The following is a 27,294-nucleotide window of genomic DNA, read 5'->3' as shown; positions in this document are numbered from 1 at the left end:
TTGTTTGATGGGTTTTTCGTCTCCCACTATGACGTCGTGTACTGCAAAGGTAGTTTTACTAGGGACATCAGGAAAAAGATCTTTGAAATCACTGACCAAACCACACATTTCCTTTTTATTCTCATTTGGCAAATTTTCACATTTTTTATTTAAATTAGCTAGTATTTCCGAGTTTTTTAGATGACTACTCTGTCCCATTTCCTCCTCTCTGACTATTGTATTTTCATCGTTATTTAAAACATTTTCAGATGAGGTTATTTTTGTAATATTAGTTACTGTTGTAACTGGTTTACCCATATCTAATACATTTCTGTCAACGTATCCTTTTAGCATATTAATGTGACAAACTCTTCTCTTTTTTCTTCGATCTGGGGTGTGGATGATATAATTTACATCATTTATTTTTTTCTCTATTTCATATGGGCCAAAATATCTTGCTTGTAGGGGATTATGTGGGATGGGTAAAAATATTAAAACTTTGTCCCCACTTTCGAAGGTACGATTTTTACTATTTTTATCATATATAGCCTTCATTCGTTTTTGGGAGTTTTTCAAATTTTCTTGTGTTATTTTTACGGCACCGTGTAATTTCTCTTTAAAATTTGATACATAATCTAAGAGGTGTAATTCATTTTTCTCCGTTAGCCATTTCTCTTTTAATAGCTTTAAAGGTCCCCTCACAGTATGTCCAAACACAAGTTCGAAGGGGCTAAATCCTAAAGAGTCTTGTACAGCTTCTCTAGCAGCAAATAAAACAAAATGGACGCTTTCGTCCCAATCTCTATTATATTGATAACAAAATTTTTTCATCATGGACTTCAGGGTTTGATGAAAACGCTCGAGAGCTCCCTGTGATTCGGGGTGATAAACACTGGATTTGTGTTGTTTAATATCCATCTCATCCATTATTTGTTGAAATAGACCAGACATAAAGTTTGTGCCTTGGTCTGATTGAATGGCTGAAGGAATTCCAACTAAACAGAAAAATTTAGTTAAAGCCTTTACTATAGTCTTAGCTTTAATATTTCTTAACGGAACAGCTTCTGGGAAACGAGTCGACGTACACATAATCGTCAGTAAATATTGGTTTCCCATTTTTGTTTTAGGGAGTGGCCCAACACAATCCACTAGTACTCTACTAAAGGGTTCTTCGAATGCTGGTATAGGTCTGAGTGGTGCGAGCGGAATCCTTTGATTAGGGTTTCCGACCATCTGGCATGTGTGACACGAGTTACAAAAATTTACCACATCCCGCTTAAGTTTTGGCCAGTAAAAATGGTTTAGAATTTTTTCATAGGTTTTATTTATTCCTAAATGACCTGACATGGCGGTAGCATGAGCTATTTTTAGTATTTCTTGTCTATAAACCTTTGGAACTACTATTTGACTTATTACCTTCCACTCCTCATCCACATTAGCATCTAGTGGGCGCCATTTTCTCATTAAAATTCCATCGTTCATAAAAAAACACTCCCTAACTTTTGTTTCGGTTTTTGGTTAGGCGTTATTTTTTAGGAGGCAAATTTCTGGGTCGTTCCCTTGTTCACTTATAAATTGGTCCCTAGTTAATTCGTCCGTTTTATTTTCTTCTGGGAGATTTAATTTTATTTTTTTACTCGTATTATTCTGTTGTTCTAACAGGTGGGATATGAAAGTTTCGTCAAGTCGTAATTCATCGTTTGGTATCTCTAGGTGTTCCTTTTCTAGTAGTTGTTTTCTTGTGGTCGCTCTGGTAATAGCGCATTCCGGGTAAATGTCGATGCGTTCCTCCCCCACTGTTTTATGGTTTACTACTATCTGGTCACTGACAATGGGATCAGCTATTACTCTCCCTCCAGCTAAATCATTGCCTAGCAGCAGCGACACTCCCTGAATCGGTAATTTGGGTCTTACGCCCACGATAACTGGGCCAGTTAATAATTCCGATTTTAGGTTAATTTTGTGTAGGGGCGCTTTATTTATAGTCATTCCTACTCCTTGTAATAATACAATATCTCCGGTGAAGGTAGATTTCGATAGTGGAAGCACGCCTTCTAATATTAAAGTTTGCGACGCGCCAGTATCCCGCAATATTTTAATCGGCTTGGCTTCTTCAGGGTCGTTAATGTACACATAACCCTGGGATAAAAATGGCTCATATCTTTTCATGTATGAGTTTTTTTCTTTCTCGCTTCTCCCTAGCTTTGGGGAAGAAGACTGGTAAATACTATCGTTTCTCGTTTTGTGTGTAATAAAGGCATGCGGTTGAAACTTATTGTTTTCTTCCCTTTTCCTTTTTAAGATCCGACACTCGGATATAAGGTGGTTATCTTTCTTGCAATAAGAGCAGAATATTTTATTTTCTCTCGGAACGGGTGCGGGCGGGACCCTTTGATTATAATTTTTATTAAATACGTTAGGAACACGCGGCTCGGTTAACATTTTCTCTTCTGTACGAAGGTTTGACTGGTTTTTTGTTATTTTATTTCTTTCCCAACACCTGTGGGTTAAATTATATGTATCCGCCATTATAGCTGCCTCCTTAACGGTTTTAATTTCTCTTTCGTCAACTCGCATTTGAATTTCTTGTGGGGCGCATTGTTTAAATTCTTCGATGAGAATAAGTTGGCGTAAGCTATCATAGTCATTATTTACGTTTTTCGCTCTAACCTATCTATCGAAGAGGTCTTCTTTTGCTCTGGCAAATTCTACATAAGTCTGCCGCTCAAATTTCCTATACTTCCGGAATTTCTGCCTATATGTTTCGGGTACTAACTCGTAAGCATTTAATATGGCGTTTTTTATTGTTTTATAATCCGCGGCATCTTCTAGACTAAGCGCAGAGTAAACCTCGGCGGCTCTTCCCACTAGTACGGTTTGTAATAAGGTTGGCCAGTACGCATACGGCCAATTTAAGTTTGCTGCGATTTTTTCGAAATGAGGGAAATATTTGTCTACTGTTTTTTCACAAAAACTAGGCACTAGTCTAACATTTTGTGCTGCGTGAAACGATGAAGCATTAGACTGTTGACTTCCATTTCCCTGTAATTTAAGTCTTTCCAGCTCTATTCTCTCTTGCATTTTTAGTTTTTCCTTCTCTAGTTCTAACTGTATTTGTCTCTCCTGCTGTCTCTCCTGTATTTCTAATTTCTTTAGTTCCAAGGTGAGTTGCGTATTATTTTGTCCGTCGCCCTCGCTTACGGTAGCGGTTTCTAGAAGGTTGTTTTCTATTAATATTTTTTTCTACGATACTTTTTATTTCGACCTTTTTCATATTCGGGTCTGTATCTATTTCGAAGAAATTCGCAATTTCTACTAATTCTGCTTTTCGTAGTTTCCTGACTTTTTCGCCCAGGTCGGCTAAACTTAAAGATTTCTCTACAGAAAAAGACATGATAATAGAAGAGCCCACTTAGTACGTCAAATGGTTATTATAATTTAATTTCTCTTTTTTCTAGTACTTTTACGAGCGAGAGCCCTCCCAAATTATCTGCACAAATCCCTGACACGAGCCCCCAACTGTTACGGGTGCGTAGGCTAATCACAACGCCGTAACACAGTATTTGCTATCGTAAGCAAGAGTAGGGAAAAAGGTTTTGAGGGAGAGTTATAAAAATACAAGAAGCAGGTATTTTATATAAAAATAGGGAATTTATTACAGACACAAAACATACCAAAAACAAGATAGACTGACAGAAATATTTATGAAAGTAATATTTAAACAGGACAAAAGGGAAGAACCCAAAAGTAAAATGAAAGGGAAAAATGGTAACAAGAGGAAGGTAATTATAGTGGGGAAAACTAGGCAAAGCAATAATCTATTCTCGAAATTTAATATATAATATACTATTCTAGACGTTTGGTCAAATGATAAACAAAAGTACTTTACCCTCCGTCGTAGTAGTAGGGATGACCAAGTTGGGTAGTAGGTTGATTCTGGTGATAGTGGGTTGAGGTTAAAGTTCTTACGACGCTTTTGAACAAATCCGCCGGGGAGAAAGGCTGCCTGTGGAAGCTACTAGCTCACTCTTTCTCACTCCGTTATGCTGTTACTCCCAGCGTTTTATATTCATAAGGGAGTGTATGTCTCTTAGACCTCTTTTTCTTTCCTTTCTTTTCTTCTTCTTCCTAACCTTTCCTAATTCTATTTTTAGGGATGGGGACAACCTGAATGACCCTAGGTTCTGTACCCAGTCCATTCAAGGTCAAAGTTAATACTACGCCTCTTGTTACAATATACACACCTACACAGAATTATTATTATTATTATTATTATTATTATTATTATTATTATTATTATTATTATTATTATTATGTTGGTGCAAAAACAATATCGTTTTTTTACATATGTTACAGTTATATATGATTTTTGAATTAATTCATTAATATATATATCCATGTTTTATATCATTTTAAAGCGCATTTTTCGCTTTATCGAATAGTATTACTCGTTACAATTCTCAATCTCTTCGCTCATTTTTACAGGCTTTTCAACAGCATAGACAAAATTCGAATCCACACGATTTTCTTGTTCCAGTTTAAACTAGGATGAAAAGATGCTGAGACAGCTCGTGATATCAATGATGCATTTGGCCAATGGAACCACTAACGAACATGTGGTACAATGGTGTTTCAAGAAATTTTGCAATGGTGATGAGAGTCTTGAAGATGAAAACGGTCACGGCCGGTCGACTACGGTTGTTACATTTGAAAGCCTTAATAGAAGCTGATCCTTGCAAAACCACATGAGAAGTTGCTATTCAACTCGGGGTTGACCATTCAACAATCGTTCGCCATTTAAAGCAAATGGGAAAGTAAAAAAAGTTGAATAAATAAGTGCCACATAAATTGAACGATAATAAAAAGAAATCGTCGTTTTGGGGTGTCTTCTATGCTTCTTTTATGCCACAAAAACGACCCATTTCTCGAGTAGATTGTGAGGTGTGATGAGAAGTGGATTCTCTATGACAACTGGCAACATTCAGCACAGTGGCTGGATGCCGGAGAAGCTCCACAACACTTCCTGAAGCCGAAATTGCACACAAAAAAGTTATGGTGACTTTTGGAGATCTGCGGCCGGTTTCATCCATCACAGTTTCTTGAATCTGGGCGAAATGACTACGGTGGGGAAGTAGCGCCGACAAATTTACGAAATGCACCAGAAGTTCGAACGTATGGTCAATATGAAGGGACCAATTCTCGTCCATGACAACGCTCGCCTGCATGTTGCTCAACTGACCCTGCAGAAGCTGAACGAATTGGGCTATGAAACTCTGCCTCATCCGTCATATTCACCAGACCTCTCGCCCACTGATTATCACTTTTTCAAGCATCTCGACAACTTCCTGTATGAAAATACTTCAAAAGCCGAGATGATGCTGAATCGGTCTTCAGTTACTTCATCACTTCTAGAACTCTGGATTTATATGCTAATGGGATAAATAAAATTGTTTCTCGTTAGCAAACATGTTAAGATTCTAATGGTTCTTATTTCGATTAATAAAGTTTATTATTAAAGAAGTTATGATCTTCTGAAGTTGAACGTCAAAAACGACATTATTTTTGCAGTAGCCTATTATTATTATGGGCTCATAAGGAGCTTTCACACAGGTCATCAAAGATCTCATTAATTACAGCCTGTGATGTTCCCTGGAAGCTGGGTGACAACAAGTCTCCCCAGATTTCCAGTACTCTCCACCTCTTTCGATACCATTTGCAAATAAATTTGCATTATCGCACCAGCTGTTTGCCATTGATTTCTCGTTGGCAGTGGCCATTGGTCTTTACTGGAATTTGAGTGGCAATAAGCCTCTCCAAGGTCTCAGTTCTCTTTGCACTTATATAGTGGAGGACTGGTCAGTGCTCACTCCTCGGTCTTTCCTTCCTCCTTGGCTATTTGGTTTCACTCTTTTTTGTGGGGGAAGTGGGAGGGGGGGGACAGTGATGTGGTAATGAGGGATGGGGGTGGGGGTTAAAGAACTTATAGGTATGCAGCTTCAATGTTCTTGGTTCCATGTAGCGCTTTATGTTTTGTCTCTGTGGCAGTTTGTCTGGTCTAGGCTTGTGGTTCGTGTGCATTAGTCTCCACATTCAAGGGTTTTCCTTAATATTTCAGCTGTCTTCATTATTGTTGTTCGTTATACTTTTCCAGTCATTCCTCTGATTCCAATTTCTCGCATTCTGTTTTCTAAGTTTTGCCGGATTGTTCCTAGTGTTCCTACTATTATAAGTATTATTTTGATTTTCTTCATCTTCCATATCCCTTTCAGCTCTCTGACTAGCTTTGTGTATTTGCTCTGTTTCTCCTTTTCTTTGAAATTCACCCTGTGGTCAGCTGGAACAGCAAAGTCTGAGATTTGACAGGATTTTTCTTTCTTGTTAATTATTACGAGACCTGGTCTTCTTGCTTGGATGGGTTTAGCAGTTTGTATGCCCATGTCCCATAGGATTTTGTGATTCTGGTTTTCAAGTACTGTTGCTGGCTTATGTTTGTACCACTTGTCTGTGCATTCGAGATGTAGTTGTTTGCATAATTCCCAGTGTGCTGTCCTTCCCATTTGGTCGTGTCTGTTCTTGTATTCCTTTTAGACCAGTTTGCTGCATTCACTTACTATATGGTTTATCATTTCGTCTCTTTGTCCATAGAGTCTGCATTTGCTGTTTTCTTGTGTTTTATCAATCTTTTCTTTGATATATTGTGCTGTGGTTATCAGGGATTCAGTTTCCCAGCTTGTGCGTCCTTTTCGCATCTATGTCCAAGTGTTTTCGTTATTCTCATCTTTTGTCATCCCAATGAATCCCCCATGTAATTCTTTTTTTTCCCATTTTTCTTTTCTTGTCTTATCCTTTATCTCTCTGTTTTCTGTTTTGTTGATTTTTTTCAGTGTTTCTCGCTGCCATGATTATCCTTTCTGTATTTTTTGTTATGTATTTTTCAAATTCTTTTTTTGTGTCATGTACACAGTCTTCTATACAAACTAGCCCTCTCCTGCCTTCTTTTCTTTTCACATAGAGTCGGTCAACATCGTCTTTGGGTATAGTGCATTGTACATGGTCATGAGTTTCCTAGTCTTCTGATCGAGGTTTCTGAGTTCTTCTTTGGTCCATCCTATGAATAGTCCTGAGTATCTTATTAGTGATACTGCCCATGTATTTATACCTTTATTAGGTTTCTGCTATATAATTTAGTTTCTAGAAGTCAAGTCTGTTGCCAAGGTCGCTGGAAAGATGGTGGGATCCTTCTACCACTCCAGAAGATATCTCACGACTGATGCAATTTTCTATCTATATAAAAGCCAAGTATGTTCAAGGATGGAATACTGCTGCCATATCTGGGCAGGAGCTGCTAAAAGCAGCCTATCCTGCCTTGACAGAGTACAAAATAGACTTCATGGCTTAGTGGGGGATGCCCTTTTCTCTACCCTGCAACCTCTCTCCCACAGAAGAGACATTGCGAGCCTATCCTTGTTTTATCGTTATTTCCATGGCAGATGCTGGTCTGAACTCCAATCTCTGCCCCCCCCTCGCCAATCTTTCACGAAAAACATCCGTCTAGCTGAATCCACTGTGAAAAATTTCCCCCACTCTTTATCTGTGCCTAAATCAAAACGTGGATTCCATGAACAAAGCCTCTTTTTTAGAACTGCACGCCTGTGGAACTCTGTTCCGTCTGCCTGCTTTCCACTTGACTACAACTTGGATGTCTTCAAGTCCAACGTTAACAAATTCCTAATGAACTGCCCCCTTAAGTAAACACATCAAATCTCCACACTAACGTACTGTACTTGCAATAACCCTTATCCCTGAGTGGCTTCTGGGCCTTGATAAGTGGTGACCACCGTGTAAAAAAAAAAAAAAAAGAAAAAAGTTTTCTTGTTCTCCTGAGGTATTCAGTTCATTTTTCCTCTTTATTAGAGAACTTGTACTTGGCACTTTCTCAGTATATTGCTCAGGGGTATCATCGCTATTATAAACAGCATTGGCGATAGTGAATCTCCTTGGAAGATTCCTCTTTGTATGTTAATTTCTATTATGTATTGTCCTTCAGCTGTCAATTCTCCACGTCCTCATTGCGTTTTCTATCACGTTGATGATCCTGCTTGGTATTTTATACATTTTTAAACATTCTATTATCCATATTTTTACCTCCTTCAGGATCTTTTGATCTATGTATAGCAGGTCATGTGTTCCTCTCTTTCCTTCCTGGCATCCTTTCTGTTCCTCAGGGAGAAGTCCTTGATTATTTAGGGAGTGCCAGATTTGTTCCCTCAGTTGTGCTGTTAATATTTTCAAGGATAGGCTTATCGTTGCTGGCATGGTTCCTTTCTCTGTGTCCTTCTGTATCAGTGTGGTTTTTCCTTTTGTCATCCAATCTGGCACGTTTGTTTCCTGTATACATCTTCTCATGTTTTGTGCTAGTCTTTCGTGTAGTGCTGTGAATTTTCTGAACCAGTATGCATGTATCCCGTTGTGTCCTGGTGATCTCCAGTTTGTCATTTTTCCTATGCTTTTCTTTAGGGTTCCTTGCTGATTTCATTCACTTCGATATGTTGTAGGTCTTCTTTTATGTCTTTCAGTCAGTCGGCATTTCTGTTATGTTCCTGTCGTTCTTCTATTATCTTTTTTATTTTTACAAAGAAGTCACCACTTATCAAGGCCCAGAGGTCACTCAAGTATAAGGGTTAATAAGTGTACAGTGGTCAATCGGACAGTGACGTAGTAATTGTTAGTAGTGGAAATTTGGTAAATTGGATTACTTAAGAGGAACGGTTCATCAAGAACTTGTTTACGTTGGACTTGAAGACCATATTATAGTCAGCCAGAAAACAGGCTAATGGAAGAGAGTTCGACAGGTGTGCAGTTTTAAGAAAAAAGCTTTGTTCATGGAATCTATGTTTAGGTTTAGGTACAGATAAAGAGTGGGGGAAATTATTGATAGTGTTTTCAGATAGATGAGTGTTTTTTGTGATAGTTTGCCGAGGGGGAGGGGACTACAGATTGGGGCTCAGACGAGCACTTGCCATGAAAATAACGATAGGCTCGCAACATCTCTTCTGTGAGAAAGAGGTTGCAGGGAAGAGAAAAGGGCATCCTCCACTAGGCTATAAAATCTATTTTGAACTCTGTCAAGGCAGGATAAGTCCTTTCTAGCAGCTCCTGCCCAGATGTGGCAACAGTACTCCATCCTTGGGTGTACCTGGCTCTTATATAAGTAGAGAATTGCATCAGCAGTGAGATATCTACTGGATCGATAGAAGGATCCCACCATTTTCCTAGCGACCTTGGTAACAGATTTGGTGTACATGTTCCATTTAAGATCAGGAGTAATGGTATAGTCTAAGAGCTTGTCAAAATATGGAACCTCCCCAAGACGAGAGTCATTCATTTCAGTTGATGCCAGATGGGGATCAGAACGTTGATGATGTAAAGACAAAAGCTTGGTTTTATATGCATAAAATTAAACAGCCACTTCTTTTCCCATTGTACCACATGTTCAAGATCAGAGGAGAGAGAATCAGAGAGAACTTGGTCGTTTACAGACTTTGATGTACTGCCATAGATGGTAGTGTCGTCAGCATAAATATCAATGAATAATCTAAGGATATGATTTGGAAGATCATTGATGTAGATTAGGAAGAGAGCTGGGCCCAAGATGGAACCCTGAGAGACTCCAGCATTAATATAGTGAGCTTCTGATTTCTGCTCATCAACCACTACTCTTATGAACCTATCAGAGAGAAATGATTTAATAATTGAGAAGACATTTCCAGCTATACCGTAACTGGAGATCTTGTGAATTAGACCTTTATGCCATACTCTATCAAAGGCCTTTGATATGTCAAGAGCAACTGCCCTAGAAAGGAAACCTCCGTCAAGAGATTCGCTAATCCTATGAGATATAACCGTAAGCACATCTGCTGAAGATCTAGCAGAACAGAAACCATCTTACTCCAATACAGTTTTGTTTCTGTTGGGTTTGGTCGTTCTGTTTTTGTTTTTTCTCCGTTCACGTTTTGATAGAATTGTCCTGTTTTGCTTCATTGTTCAAATTTTTATTTATATCGTCTCAGTCTCCCTTCTTTTGCTGCTATTTTTTGGTTCAGATCTTTGTATTTCTTGTTTAGCCTCTCCCTGCTGGTCACAGTTCCAATTTTCAATATTCCCCACGTCTCGCTTTCTTCCTGTTTATCGCTTTGACTTCTTTTTTATGTTTGTTGATTTGGTTTGATCCATTATTCCCTGGGTATTTTTCTGTTTTGAACTTCATACTTACCATCTTGACGCATGCGTAGATTAAATTGTTTAGCTTAGTGATTGTGTTTGTTGTGATGTGTGGGAGGAGCTTGTTAACTTTCTCTGTTTCCGTTTTTAATTTCTTCTGCTCTTGTTTCTTTAATGATGGGAGCTTTGTTTTTTTCCTCGTTCATAAGCTGTTTATTTTTTCCATTTCTTCTGCTTCATTCTCTGTTATCTTTGTTTCATTGTTTTCGATTTCCTCCTTTGTAGCGTCTAGTATTTGTAGGTCAACCGCTTGTGCTGTTTCTCATTGTGGGGCTTCTACACGTGTGATTCCATTATTATTATTATTATTATTATTATTATTATTATTATTATTATTATTATTATTATTATTATTATTATTATTCTCACGAAGAATTTCCACATAAGTCATTATATCTGATTGCTCATCGACAATAAGCAGCGGTATCAGTATTCCCTGGAATTTGAGTAAAAAAACGCTTCAGTTTTCTTGCACTCTCCACCTCTTTCCACAACCTTTACAAATCATTTTCAGTTATCGGAACATCCATTTATCATTGATATTTATTGCAGTAGCGATTCTCTGGAATATCACAATTATCGACAATAAGTAACTGTAAGGTTCTAGTACTCTTTCAGATGGTGGATGGGTGTTTTTCCTTAGTTTTCCATAATCTTTAACTCCTCACCTCAAATTTGCGTGGTGCTACTTCATGCTGATGTCGTTGCTTAATTTGTGCGTGTGTGTGTGGGGTATGTGGTGGTGTATTTCAGTTTTTATAATTTCTATCGGTTTCAGGTCTTTTCTTCTTATATTTTTGTTCGATTCCTATTTTTCCTAACCCCTTTCTACTTATGTCTGTTGGTTTTCTTATTCTTTAAGATTTCGACTATTTTCCTCATTACCGTATGCTGTATAGTCCCAATCTCCGCTTTAGTTCCAATTTCCCCATGTCTTTTTCCTATGTATTTGGAAAAGTCCCTAGTGTATCTACAATCATTGGTATTATAATACATTCTTTCATCTTCCATATTTTTCCATATTTTTCAGTTCTGTATTTGCTTCGTTTTTCTGTCTGTCCTTTATTTTTATTGACGATTATTCTCTTACTTTTGTGATTTTTTTTCTGTTCGTATGCAAGTGGATTTTCTTTCTATCATTTTCCAATACTGTCTAGGGGTTGACTTTGAATAAGCTCTCTCTCTCTCTCTCTCTCTCTCTCTCTATATATATATATATATATATATATATATATATATATATATATATATATATATATATATATATAGTAATTTATAAAATATATATGGCGATTAAGCTACACTGAATATTCTGCGTTTCATCCAACTATAGGATTCGTCAGGCTTATGCGCATAAGCCTGACGAATCCTATAGTTGGATGAAACGCAGAATATTCAGGCGCATAAGCCTGACGAATCCTATAGTTGGATGAAACGCAGAATATTCAGTGTAGCTTAATCGCCATATATATTTTATAAATTACTAACTAGCTCTACCTACGTATTGAGCACTTTTGAAGTAAATACTTAAAGTTTACGCATAAATCTATACTTTCATATATTAAATTTATGCGAATAAATGAAGTAGTTATATATATATATATATATATATATATATATATATATATATATATATATATATACGATTGTGTTATTCTCAGTAGATTACCTTTTCCACCTCAGCCGTGTCAGTGTTTTTTATGCTTTATAGTCTAGTTTCTTGCATTTTTATCATGAATATTCTATTTCGTCTCGTTCTTCAAAATGTATACATTTAATGCTTTCCGTTTTTTTTTTTTTTTTTGCTATTCATATCTCATATTAGTAGCCGTGTCAATGTGTTTTCAGCGTCTCTTCTATGGTCAGGTTTATAAATCGTCATTGTAGCTACTGCCATTCCTATTTTTCGCCCTTTTTTTTAGTTTCGTTGCTCCATGTATTGTTCATTTTCGCCACGCTTCTTGTTTTCTGTATTTTAGATGATGTATTTTTCTATTATTAAAAAAAATCATTAAGACAATACCTGACCTATATCGGTAGTTAGATATTCTTGACACTGATTAGAGAAATGATCACTGTAATATATATATATATATATATATATATACTTAATCCGTAACCCCTGTTCTAATTTAATAGTTTTTAAAAACAACTGAACATCTGATATCGTTTCTTATGTATGAATTATCATAAAACGATATAATGCAAAACTTTATATATATATATATATATATATATATATATATATATATATATATATATATATATATATATTAAGCTCTATTCAATGCTAAACATTCAGCTTGTGTTTGTGAGAAAAATGCGTGATTTAAACTGGCATTTAATTTATATTGACATATATACGAGGTGCCATCAATAGGTTTCCATATTTTTTGTTCAGACATTGAAAATCATCGTAGACTCTTGAAAATTCTGTATGTTATAGCAAAAAATGCAAAAGTTATATCTTATGAGATGACGGACCAATTTCTATGATTTCAGGTCCAAATGAACAGCTACAGCAGGAATTGGAATACATCCTACGAAAGCCTGACTCTCACAGCTAGTGAATTAAAAAAAATGTAATCTGGGCAGTGGGGCACAGAAACGTATGGAATGCTTCAGACAGCTTTTGGACCATCTTGCATGAATTCGGCATCAGTTTTTGAGTGAAATATATGTATATATATATATATATATATATATATATATATATATATATATATATATATATATATATATATATGTACACACACGAGGTGCCTTCAATAAGTTTCTCAACTGTTTCATATATATATATATATATATATATATATATATATATATATATATATATATATATATATATATATATATATAGGTAATTGAAATTTGTCGGAAAGAACATAGTTACATCTTAAGAATATGTGTTTACGTTTTGTTCTGTGTTGTAGGTGATTCCCGTTAAATCGAACGATTATTTGCCGATAGACGAAGACGACTGGACGAATGCCACTTCCTATTCGTTTATCATCCAATCGGAAAGCCAGAAGGAAAGTAAGTCAACCGTCCATTCTCATGTTTGATTTTCTTAGGTTTTCATAGCCAGTGGGGCATGTCTGCCCGTTTCCACTTTCGAAAACAACAATGCTTTTTATTTACATTACACCGAAATTGTGTTATTCAATGACATAAGGTGTATTACATTTTAAATAACAATAATAAAAAATAATCGACTTTTTCTACCACGTCTCTCAATAAAAGATTCCTGCAATTGTTTATTATTTTGATTTATTGCTGCAAAGTTTAATCTGATATGCAAGGATCACATGCGTTCCGACCGGTCGTTCCGCAAATCGTTCTAGGTCTATGCTGTGCTTGAAAGATCCGCACATTTGTATGCGTTGATGCAACTTATTTGTTAATTTGGAAAAGTATCGCCCAGAGAATAACTCACTGTGAATAATAATAAATATTTATTGAAACGGAATTTATGTTGCTCTTGCTGCGAAGATAAGATAAGTTGAGCAATTAGTTTTTGTTTTTGAGAAGTTTGAAATCTACTTAATACTTTTCTCGTTCCGTAGAGGAAGTTTCATATGTGCATTTTGGTTCCTGTTTTCGCTCGGTTCTCGCCTATTTAAGTCGAATATATCTTTCGCTTTTTCTCTCAGCCTGTCCGCCCCCTCTCTCTCTCTTTCTCTCTCTAGGATTGATCGACTGTCTTCTGCCGACCCCACCTAAACGTCAGTCTTTTTTAATGAGAACTTTTAATTGAAAGAAAACAATTACAAACTATGTAACGTTTACTGCCCTTTTACGATTTCTCAATAAATGAGAGCGCAACATGTATCAAAAGCCGAGAAAAGTACTGAAATCTCACGAAACTCGTCACCCAAACTCTGGTTACGCCAGTGAGCGATCGTAGATAATGACTCGTGGTAGACTCTTAGTGAATAAACATATTAAACAGACAAACTAACCCAAGTTAGAGGACACACTTTAATTTTAAGGAAGGGGGAGAAGCATGGTTACAGAGTGAAACTAAACGAGCTTGAAAAAAGTACATAACAACAATGAAGAAAACAGTTGAAATATTAAGTCAAATCATAAAGCACGGAAAACAATGTTCATAACAATGTTCATAACAATGTTCATAACAATGTTCATAACAATGTTCATAACAATGTTCATAACAATGTTCATAACAATGTTCATAACAATGTTCATAACAATGTTCAAAACAATGTTCATAACAATGTTCAAAACAATGTTCATAACAATGTTCATAACAATGTTCATAACAATGTTCATAACAATGTTCATAACAAGGTTCATAACAATGTTCAAAACAATGTTCAAAACAATGTTCATAACAATGTTCATAACAATGTTCATAACAATGTTCATAACAATGTTCAAAACAATGTTCATAACAATGTTCATAACAATGTTCAAAACAATGTTCATAACAATGTTCATAACAATGTTCATAACAATGTTCATAACAAGGTTCATAACAATGTTCATAACAATGTTCATAACAATGTTCATAACAATGTTCATAACAATGTTCATAACAATGTTCATAACAATGTTCAAAACAATGTTCATAACAATGTTCATAACAAGGTTCATAACAATGTTCATAACAATGTTCATAACAATGTTCATAACAATGTTCATAACAATGTTCATAACAATGTTCATAACAATGTTCATAACAAGGTTCAAAACAATGTTCATAACAATGTTCATAACAATGTTCATAACAATGTTCATAACAATGTTCATAACAATGTTCAAAACAATGTTCATAACAATGTTCATAACAATGTTCATAACAATGTTCATAACAATGTTCATAACAATGTTCATAACAATGTTCATAACAATGTTCAAAACAATGTTCATAACAATGTTCATAACAATATTCATAACAATGTTCATAACAATGTTCATAACAAGGTTCAAAACAATGTTCATAACAATGTTCAAAACAATGTTCATAACAATGTTCATAACAATGTTCATAACAATGTTCAAAACAATGTTCAAAACAATGTTCATAACAATGTTCAAAACAATGTTCATAACAATGTTCATAACAATGTTCATAACAATGTTCAAAACAATGTTCATAACAATGTTCATAACAATGTTCATAACAATGTTCAAAACAATGTTCATAACAATGTTCATAACAATGTTCATAACAAGGTTCATAACAATGTTCAAAACAATGTTCAAAACAATGTTCATAACAATGTTCATAACAATGTTCATAACAATGTTCATAACAATGTTCATAACAATGTTCATAACAATGTTCATAACAATGTTCAAAACAATGTTCATAACAATGTTCATAACAATGTTCATAACAAGGTTCATAACAATGTTCAAAACAATGTTCAAAACAATGTTCATAACAATGTTCATAACAATGTTCATAACAATGTTCATAACAATGTTCATAACAATGTTCATAACAATGTTCATAACAATGTTCATAACAATGTTCAAAACAATGTTCATAACAATGTTCATAACAATGTTCATAACAATGTTCATAACAATGTTCATAACAATGTTCAAAACAATGTTCATAACAATGTTCATAACAATGTTCATAACAATGTTCATAACAATGTTCAAAACAATGTTCATAACAATGTTCATAACAATGTTCATAACAATGTTCATAACAATGTTCAAAACAATGTTCATAACAATGTTCATAACAATGTTCATAACAATGTTCAAAACAATGTTCATAACAATGTTCATAACAATGTTCATAACAAGGTTCATAACAATGTTCAAAACAATGTTCAAAACAATGTTCATAACAATGTTCATAACAATGTTCATAACAATGTTCATAACAATGTTCATAACAATGTTCATAACAATGTTCATAACAATGTTCAAAACAATGTTCATAACAATGTTCATAACAATGTTCATAACAAGGTTCATAACAATGTTCAAAACAATGTTCAAAACAATGTTCATAACAATGTTCATAACAATGTTCATAACAATGTTCATAACAATGTTCATAACAATGTTCATAACAATGTTCATAACAATGTTCATAACAATGTTCATAACAATGTTCAAAACAATGTTCATAACAATGTTCATAACAATGTTCATAACAATGTTCATAACAATGTTCATAACAATGTTCATAACAATGTTCATAACAATGTTCAAAACAATGTTCATAACAATGTTCATAACAATGTTCAAAACAATGTTCATAACAAATTTCAAAACAATGTTCATAACAATGTTCATAACAATGTTCAAAACAATGTTCATAACAATGTTCAAAACAATGTTCATAACAATGTTCATAACAATGTTCATAACAATGTTCATAACAATGTTCATAACAATGTTCATAACAATGTTCAAAACAATGTTCATAACAATGTTAAAAACAATGTTCATAACAATGTTCATAACAATGTTCATAACAATGTTCATAACAAGGTTCATAACAATGTTCATAACAATGTTCATAACAATGTTCATAACAATGTTCATAACAATGTTCATAACAATGTTCATAACAATGTTCATAACAATGTTCATAACAATGTTCATAACAATGTTCATAACAATGTTCATAACAATGTTCATAACAATGTTCATAACAAGGTTCATAACAATGTTCAAAACAATGTTCATAACAATGTTCATAACAATGTTCATAACAATGTTCATAACAAGGTTCATAACAATGTTCAAAACAATGTTCATAACAATGTTCATAACAATGTTCAAAACAATGTTCATAACAATGTTCAAAACAATGTTCATAACAATGTTCATAACAATGTTCATAACAATGTTCATAACAATGTTCATAACAATGTTCAAAACAATGTTCATAACAATGTTAAAAACAATGTTCATAACAATGTTCATAACAATGTTCATAACAATGTTCATAACAATGTTCATAACAATGTTCATAACAATGTTCATAACAATGTTCAAAACAATGTTCATAACAATGTTCAAAACAATGTTCATAACAATGTTCATAACAATGTTCAAAACAATGTTCAAAACAATGTTCATAACAATGTTCATAACAATGTTCAAAACAATGTTCATAACAATGTTCATAACAATGTTCATAACAATGTTCATAACAATGTTCATAACAATGTTCATAACAATGTACATAACAATGTTCATAACAATGTTCATAACAATGTTCATAACAATGTTCATAACAATGTTCATAACAATGTTCAAAACAATGTTCATAACAATGTTCATAACAATGTTCATAACAATGTTCATAACAATGTTCATAACAATGTTCATTACAATGTTCATAACAATGTTCATAACAATGTTCATAACAATGTTCATAACAATGTTCATAACAATGTTCATAACAATGTTCAAAACAATGTTCATAACAATGTTCATAACAATGTTCATAACAATGTTCATAACAATGTTCATAACAATGTTCATAACAATGTTCATAACAATGTTCATAACAATGTTCATAACAATGTTCATAACAATGTTCATAACAATGTTCATAACAATGTTCATAACAATGTTCATAACAATGTTCATAACAATGTTCATAACAATGTTCATAACAATCTTCAAAACAATGTTCATAACAATGTTCATAACAATGTTCATAACAATGTTCATAACAATGTTCATAACAATGTTCATAACAATGTTCAAAACAATGTTCATAACAATGTTCATAACAATGTTCATAACAATGTTCATAACAATGTTCATAACAATGTTCATAACAATGTTCATAACAATGTTCATAACAATGTTCATAACAATGTTCATAACAATGTTCATAACAATGTTCATAACAATGTTCATAACAATGTTCATAACAATGTTCAAAACAATGTTCATAACAATGTTCATAACAATGTTCATAACAATGTTCATAACAATGTTCATAACAATGTTCATAACAATGTTCAAAACAATGTTCAAAACAATGTTCATAACAATGTTCATAACAATGTTCATAACAATGTTCATAACAATGTTCAAAACAATGTTCAAAACAATGTTCAAAACAATGTTCATAACAATGTTCATAACAATGTTCATAACAATGTTCATAACAATGTTCATAACAATGTTCATAACAATGTTCAAAACAATGTTCATAACAATGTTCATAACAATGTTCATAACAATGTTCATAACAATGTTCATAACAATGTTCATAACAATGTTCATAACAATGTTCATAACAATGTTCATAACAATGTTCAAAACAATGTTCATAACAATGTTCATAACAATGTTCATAACAATGTTCATAACAATGTTCATAACAATGTTCAAAACAATGTTCATAACAATGTTCATAACAATGTTCATAACAATGTTCATAACAATGTTCATAACAATGTTCATAACAATGTTCATAACAATGTTCAAAACAATGTTCATAACAATGTTCATAACAATGTTCATAACAATGTTCATAACAATGTTCATAACAATGTTCATAACAATGTTCATAACAATGTTCATAACAATGTTCATAACAATGTTCATAACAATGTTCAAAACAATGTTCATAACAATGTTCATAACAATGTTCATAACAATGTTCATAACAATGTTCATAACAATGTTCATAACAATGTTCATAACAATGTTCAAAACAATGTTCATAACAATGTTCATAACAATGTTCATAACAATGTTCATAACAATGTTCATAACAATGTTCATAACAATGTTCAAAACAATGTTCATAACAATGTTCAAAACAATGTTCATAACAATGTTCATAACAATGTTCAAAACAATGTTCATAACAATGTTCATAACAATGTTCAAAACAATGTTCATAACAATGTTCATAACAATGTTCATAACAATGTTCATAACAATGTTCATAACAATGTTCATAACAATGTTCATAACAATGTTCAAAACAATGTTCATAACAATGTTCATAACAATGTTCATAACAATGTTCATAACAATGTTCATAACAATGTTCAAAACAATGTTCATAACAATGTTCATAACAATGTTCAAAACAATGTTCATAACAATGTTCATAACAATGTTCAAAACAATGTTCATAACAATGTTCATAACAATGTTCATAACAATGTTCATAACAATGTTCATAACAATGTTGATAACAATGTTCATAACAATGTTCATAACAAAGTTCATAACAATGTTCATAACAATGTTCATAACAATGTTCATAACAATGTTCAAAACAATGTTCATAACAATGTTCATAACAATGTTCATAACAATGTTCATAACAATGTTCATAACAATGTTCATAACAATGTTCATAACAATGTTCATAACAATGTTCAAAACAATGTTCATAACAATGTTCATAACAATGTTCATAACAATGTTCATAACAATGTTCATAACAATGTTCATAACAATGTTCATAACAATGTTCATAACAATGTTCATAACAATGTTCATAACAATGTTCATAACAATGTTCATAACAATGTTCATAACAATGTTCATAACAATGTTCATAACAATGTTCATAACAATGTTCAAAACAATGTTCATAACAATGTTCATAACAATGTTCAAAACAATGTTCATAACAATGTTCATAACAATGTTCATAACAATGTTCATAACAATGTTCATAACAATGTTCATAACAATGTTCATAACAATGTTGATAACAATGTTCATAACAATGTTCATAACAATGTTCAAAACAATGTTCAAAACAATGTTCATAACAATGTTCATAACAATGTTCAAAACAATGTTCATAACAATGTTCAAAACAATGTTCATAACAATGTTCATAACAATGTTGATAACAATGTTCATAACAATGTTCATAACAATGTTCATAACAATGTTCATAACAATGTTCATAACAATGTTCATAACAAGGTGACATCTGTTAACCAACGGATCAGTAGACATAAAATTGCAAATAGAATTAAATAAAATAGATTTAAGACGAACTCGAGGAAGTAAAAATTACTTTGGCAAATGGATGAGAAGATACTTTAAAACATCACTTAAAAAAGTTGTTGCACAAACATCGCTTGGTATCACAGAAAGTGATCATTCGAGAGGAGAGAAATATAGAGGCTATGGAGAGAACGTGGGTACTCGTGGAACTCACTGTCATTCAAACTCTAGATGACACGATAGCGTCTTTGACTTTTGGCAAGAACCATACAGACATTTAATATACCTTGTTTATAGCGAAGATATAGCGAAGGAATAAACTGAAAAGAAAACAAAGTTATAGCGAACGAATAAAATGAAAAGAAAACAAAGTTATAGCGAAGGAATAAACTGAAAAGAAAACAAAGTTATAGCAAAGAAATAAAATTAAAAGAAAACAAAGTTATGGCAAAGGAATAAACTGAAAAGAAAACAAAGTTATAGCAAAGGAATCAAATGAACAGAAAACAAAGTTATTGCAAAGAAATAAAATGAAAAGAAAACAAAGTTATAGCAAAGGAATAAACTAAAAAGAAAGCAAAGTAATAGGAAAGTAATAAAATAAAAAGAAAACAAAGTTATAGGAAAGTAATAAAATTAAAAGAACACAAAGTTATAGCAAAGTAATAAAACTGAAAGGCAACAAAGTTATAGCAAAGGACTAAAATTAGAATAAAACAAAGTTATAGCAAAGTAACAAAATGAAAAGAAAACAAAGTTATAGCAAAGTAACAAAATGAAAAGAAAACACAGTTCTAGCAAAGTAATAAAATGAAAAAACAAAGTTATAGTAAAAGTAATACATGAAAAAACAAAGTAATAGCAAAGTAATAAAATGAAAAAGCAAAGTTATAGCAAAAGAATAAACTGAAAAGAAAACAAAGTTATAGTGAAGTAAAAAAATTGAAAAAACAAAGTTATAGCAAAGGAATGAAATGAAAAGAAAACAAAGTTATTGCAAAGAAATAAAATTAAAAGAAAACAAAGTTATAGCAAAGGAATAAAATGAAAAGACAACAAAGTTATAGCAAAGGAATAAACTAAACAGAAAACAAAGCTATAGCAAAGGAATAAACTGAAAAGAAAACAAGGTTATAGCAAAGGAATAAAATTAAAAGAAAACAAAGTTATAGCGAAGGAATAAACTAAAAAGAAAGCAAAGTTATAGCAAAGGAAAAACATGAAAAAAAAACAAAGTTATAGCAAAGTAATAAACTGAAAAGAAAATTAAGTTATAGAAAAGTAATAAACTGAAAAGAAATCAAAGTTATAGCAAAGAACTAAACTGAAAAGAAAACAAAGTTATAGCGAAGGAATAAAATGAAAAGAAAACAAAATTATAGCAAAGGAGTAAACTGAAAAGAAAAAACAAAGTTATAGCAAAGTAATAAAATGAATAAACAAAGTTATATCAAAGTAATAAACTGAAAAAAAAACAAGCTTATAGCGAAGGAATAAACTGAAAAGAAAACAAAATTATAGCGAAGGAATTAAATGAAAAGAAAACTAAGTTATAGCGAAGGAATAAAATTAAAAGAAAACAAAGTTATAGGAAAGGAATAAACTGAACCGAAAACAAAGGGATAAACTGAAAAGAAATCCAAGTTATCGCAAAGGGATAAACTGAAAAAACAAAGTTATAGCACAGGAATAAAAAGAAAAAAACGTTATAGCAAAGGAATAAACTGAAAAGAAAACAAATTTATAGCAAAGTAATAAACTAAACAGAAAACAAAGTTACAGCAAAGTAATAAACTGAAAAGAAAATAAAGTTATAGTAAAGGAATAAACTGAAAAGAAAACAAAGTTAAAGCAAAGTAATAAAATGAACAGAAAACAAAGTTATAGCAAAGGAATAAACTGAAAAGAAAACAAAGTTATAGCGACGGAATGAAATGAATAGAAAACTTAGTTATAGCAAAGAATTCAATGAAAAGAAAACAAAGTTATAGCAAATAATAAAATTTAAAGAAAACAAAGTTATAGCGAAGGAATAAAATGAAAAGAAAACAAAGTTATAGCAAAGGAATAAAATGAAAAAACAAAGTTTTAGCAAAGTAATAAACTGAAAAGAAAACTAAGTTATAGAATAGTAATAAAATGAAAAGACAACAAAGTTATAGCGACGGAATGAAATGAAAAGAAAACAAGGTATAGCTAAGGAATAAAATGAAAAGAAAACAAACTAATAGCAAAGGCCTAAAATGAAAAGAAAACAAAGTTATAGCAAAGGAATAAACTAAACAGAAAACAAAGTTATAGCAAAGGAATGAACTGAACAGAAAACAAAGTTATAGCAAAGTAATAAACTGAAAAGAAAACAAAGTGATTGCAAAGGAATTAACTGAAAAGAAAACAAAGTTATAGCGAAGTAATAAAATGAAAAGAAACCAAAATTATAGCAAAGAAATACACTGAAAAGAAAACAAAGTTAATGCCAAGTAATAAAATGAAAAAACAAAGTAATAGCAAAGTAATAAACTGAAAAGAAAACAAAGTTATAGCGAAGGAATAAAATTAAAAGGAAACTAAGTTATAGCAAAGGCATAAACTGAAAAGAAAACAAAGTTATAGCAAAGGAGAAAACTCAAAAAAATGTTATAGCAAAGATATAAACTGAAAAAACAAAGTTATAGCGAAGTAATAAACTGAAAAAAAAACAAAGTTATAGCACAGGAATAAAATGAAAAGCAAAGTTAAAGCAAAGTAATACAATGAAAAAAACAAAGTTATAGCAAAGTTATAATATGAACAAAAAACTCAGTTATAGCAAAGGAATAAATTGAAAAGAAAACAAAGTTATAGCAAAGGAATAAACTGAAAAGAAAACAAAGTTATAGCGAAGTATAGAATGAAAAGAAAACAAAATTATAGCAAAGGAATAAACTGAAAACAAAAAACTAAGTTATAGCAAAGCAATAAAATGAAAAGAAAACAAAGTTATAGCAAAGTAATAAACTGAAAAGAAAACAAGGTTATAGCAGAGGAATAAACTGAAAGGAAAACAAAGTTATAGCGAAGGAATAAACAGAAAAGAAAACAAAGTTATAGCGAAGGAATTAAATGAAAAGAAAACTAAGTTATAGCAAAGGAAAAAAATTAAAAGAAAACAAAGTTATAGGAAAGAAATAAATTGAACCAAAAACAAAGTTGTAGCAAAGGAATAAACTGAAAAAACAAAGTTATAGCGAAATAATAAACTGAAAAAACAAAGTTATAGCACAGGAATAAAATGAAAAAAATGTTATAGCAAAGTAATACAATGAAGACACAAAGTTATAGCAAAGTAATAAACTGAAAAGAAAACAAAGCTATAGTAAAGGAATACACTGAAAAGAAAACAAAGTTAAAGCAAAGTAATAAAATGAACCGAAAACAAAGTTATAGCAAAGGAATAAACTGAAAAGAAAACAAAGTTATAGCGACGGAATGAAATGAAAAGAAAACTAAGTTATAGCAAAGAATTAAAAGAAAAAAAAAAACAAAGTTATAGCAAACAATTAAATTTAAAGAAAACAAAGTTATAGCGAAGAAATAAAATGAAAAGAAAACAAAGTTATAGCAAAGGAATAAAATGAACAAACAAAGTTATAGCGAAGTAATAAAATGAAAAAAAAAGTTATTGCACAGGAATAAAATGAAAAAACAAAGTTAAAGCAAAGTAATACAATGAAAAAACAAAGTTATAGCAAAGTTATAATATGAACAAGGAATAAACTGAAAAGAAAACCAAGTTATAGCAAAGTAATAAAATGAACAGAAAATAAAGTTATAGCAAAGTAATAAAATTAAAAGACAGCAAAGTTATAGCGACGAAATTAAATGAAAAGAAAACAAAGTTATAGCTAAGGCATAAAATGAAAAGAAAACAAAGTTATAGCAAAGTAATAAACTGAAAAGAAAACAAAGTCATAGCGAAGTAATAAAATGAAAAGAACACAAAATTATAGCAAAAGTGTACACTGACAAGAAAACAAAGTTAATGCCAAGTAATAAGATGAAAAATCAAAGTTATAGCAAAGTAATAAAATGAAAAAAAAACAAAGTTATAGCGAAGGAATAAAATGAAAAGAAAACAAAGTTATAGAAAACGAATAACCTGAAAAGAAATCCAAGTTATAGCAAAGGAAAAAACAACAAAAAAAGTTATAGCAAAGGAATAAACTGAAAAAACAAAGTTATAGCGAAGTAATAAACTGAAAATACAACGTTATAGCAAAGGAATAAAATGAAAAAAACAAAGTTATAGCAAAGGAATAAACTGAAAAGAAAACTAAGTTATAGTAAAGTAATAAACTGAAAAGAAAACAAAGTTATAGCAAAGAAATAAACTGAAAAGAAAACGAAGTAATAGCGAAGTAATAAACTGAAAAAAACAAAGTTATAGCACAGGAATAAAATGAAAAAACAAAGTTAAAGCAAAGTAATAAACTGAAAAGAAAACAAAGTTATAGCGAAGGAATAAAATGAAAAGAAAACAAAGTTATAGCAAACGAATAAACTGAAAAGAAATCAAAATTATAGCAAAGGAAAAAACAAAAAAAAGTTATAGCAAAGGAAAAAACTGAAAAAAACAAAGTTATAGCGAAGTAATAAACTGAAAAAACAACGTTATAGCAACGGAATAAAATGAAAAAACAAAGGGTTAGCTAAGTAATACAATGAAAACACAAAGTTATAGCAAAGTAATAAACTGAAAAGAAAACAAAGTTAAAGCAAAGTAATAAAATGAACAGAAAACTAAGTTATAGCACAGGAATAAAATGAAAAGAAAACAAAGTTATAGCAAAGGAATAAAATAAAAAAACAAAGTTATAGCAAAGTCATAAAATGAAAAAAAAGTTATAGCAAATTAATAAACTGAACAGAAAACAAAGTTATAGCAAAGGACTAAAATGAAAACAAAACAAAGTTATAGCGAAGGAATAAAATTAAAAGAAAAATAAGTTATAGCAAAGGAATACACTGAAAAGAAATCCAGGTTATAGCAAAGGAATAAACTAAAAAAAAGTTATAGCAAAGGAATAATCTGAAAAAACAAAGTTATAGCAAAGTAATAAACTGAAAAAACAAAGTTATAGCAAAGTAATACAATGAAAAAACTAAGTTATAGCGAAGTAATAAACTGAAAAGAAAACAAAGTTATAGCAAAGTAATAAACTGAAAGGAAAACAAAGTTATAGCAAAGGAATAAACTGAAAAGAAAACAAAGTTCTAGCAAAGTAATAAAATGAAAAAACAAAGTGATAGCAAAGTAATAAACTGAAAAGAAAACAAAGTTATAGCAAAGGAATAAACTAAAAAGAAAACAAAGTTAAAGCAAAGTAATAAAATGAACAGAAAACAAAGTTATAGCAAAGGAATAAACTAAAAAGAAAACAAAGTTATAGCAAAGGAATAAACTGAACAGAAAACAAAGTTATAGCAAAGGAATAAAAAGCAAAGTAAACAAAGTTATAACGAAGGAATAAACTGAAAAGGAAACAAAGTTATAGCAATGGAATAAAATGAAAAGAAAACAAAGTTATAGCAAATAATAAAATTAAAAGAAAACAAAGTTATAGCGAAGGAATAAAATGAAAAGAAAACAAAGTTATAGCAAAGTAATAAAATGAAAAAACAAAGTTATAGCAAAGGAATAAAATGAAAAATAAAGTTATAGCCAAGTGAAAAACTGAAAACAAAACAAAGTTATTGGAAAGGAATAAACTGAACAGAAAACAAAGTTATAGCGAAGGAATAAAATTAAAAGAAAACATAGTTATAGCAAAGGAATAAACTGAAAAGAAAACAAAGCTATAGCAAAGGAATAAAAGGAAAAGAAAATAGTTATAGCAAAGGAATAAACTAAACAGAAAACAAAGTTATAGCAAAGCAATAAAATGATAAGAAAACAAAGTTATAGCAAAGAAATAAAATTAAAAGAAAACAAATCATAGCTAAGGAATCAAATGAAAAGAAAAAAAAGTTATAGCAAAGGACTAATATGAAAAGAAAAAAAAGTTATAGCGAAAGAATAAAATGAAAAGAAAACAAAATTATAGCAAAGGAATACATTGAAAAGAAAACAAAGTTAATGCAAAGTAATAAAATAAAAAAATAAAGTTATAGCAGAGTAATAAACTGAAAAGAAAACAAAGTTATAGCAAAGGAATAAACTGAAAAGAAAACAAAGTTATAGGGTAGGAATAAAATGAAAACAACACAAAGTATTAGCACAGGACGAAAATGAAAAAACAAACTTATAGCAAAGGAATAAAATGAAAAGAAAACGAAGTTTAAGCGAAGAAAAAAAAAAAAATGAATAGAAACCCAAGTTATAGCGACGGAATAAAATTAAAACTTAAAGTTATAGCAAAGGAATGAAATGAAAAAAAAAAATTATAGCGAAGGAATATACTGAACAGAAAACAAAGTAATAGCAAAGGAATAAAATAAAAAGAAAACAAAGTAATAGCAAAGGAATAAAATGAAAAGAAAACGACGTTATAGCCAAGGAATAAAAAGTAAAGAAAACAAAATTATAGCGAAGGAATAAACTGAACAGAAAACAAAGCTATAGCAAAGGAATAAAAGGAAAAGAAAACAAAGTTATAGCAAAGGAATAAAAAGTAAAGAAAACCAAGTTATAGCGAAGGAAATAAAGGAAAAGAAAAAAAATTATAGCGAAGGAATAAAATGAAAAGAAAACGAAATTATAGGAAGGGAATAAAAGGAAAAGACAACAAAATTATAGCAAAGGAATAAAAAGTAAAGAAAACAAAATTATAGCAAAGGAATAAAAAGTAAAGAAAACACAGTTATAGCGAAGGAATAAAATGAAAATAAAACAAAGTTATACCAAAGGAATAAAAAGTAAAGAAAACACAGTTATAGCGAAGGAATAAAATTAAAAGAAAACAAAGTTATACCAAAGGAATAAAAAGTAAAGAAAACACAGTTATAGCGAAGGAATAAAATGAAAAGAAAACAAAGTTATACCAAAGGAATAAAATGAAAAGAAAACAAAGATATAGCAAAGGAATAAAAGGAAAAGACAATAAAATTATAGCAAAG

At 31.1% G+C, this 27,294-nt stretch overlaps 1 protein-coding gene across 4 annotated transcripts in view; it reads left to right on the top strand.

Moving 5' to 3' along the window:
• LOC145256383 (uncharacterized) overlaps positions 1 to 27,294 on the top strand; it is a 1,175,042-nt gene that overhangs the window by 553,067 nt on the left and 594,681 nt on the right. For all 4 annotated transcript variants that reach the window (XM_080115220.1, XM_080115219.1, XM_080115221.1 and 1 more), the window contains one exon: positions 13,194 to 13,296. In XM_080115220.1, the coding sequence (XP_079971346.1) occupies positions 13,194 to 13,296 (103 nt within the window). The remainder of the gene's footprint in view (positions 1 to 13,193; positions 13,297 to 27,294) is intronic.

The sequence above is a fragment of the Euprymna scolopes genome, chromosome 32 (genome assembly GCF_053919585.1).
Source record: "Euprymna scolopes isolate OS-2025 chromosome 32, ASM5391958v1, whole genome shotgun sequence".
Taxonomy (NCBI): Eukaryota; Metazoa; Mollusca; class Cephalopoda; order Sepiida; family Sepiolidae; genus Euprymna; species Euprymna scolopes.
This window is presented reverse-complemented; position numbering and strand designations above follow the sequence as displayed.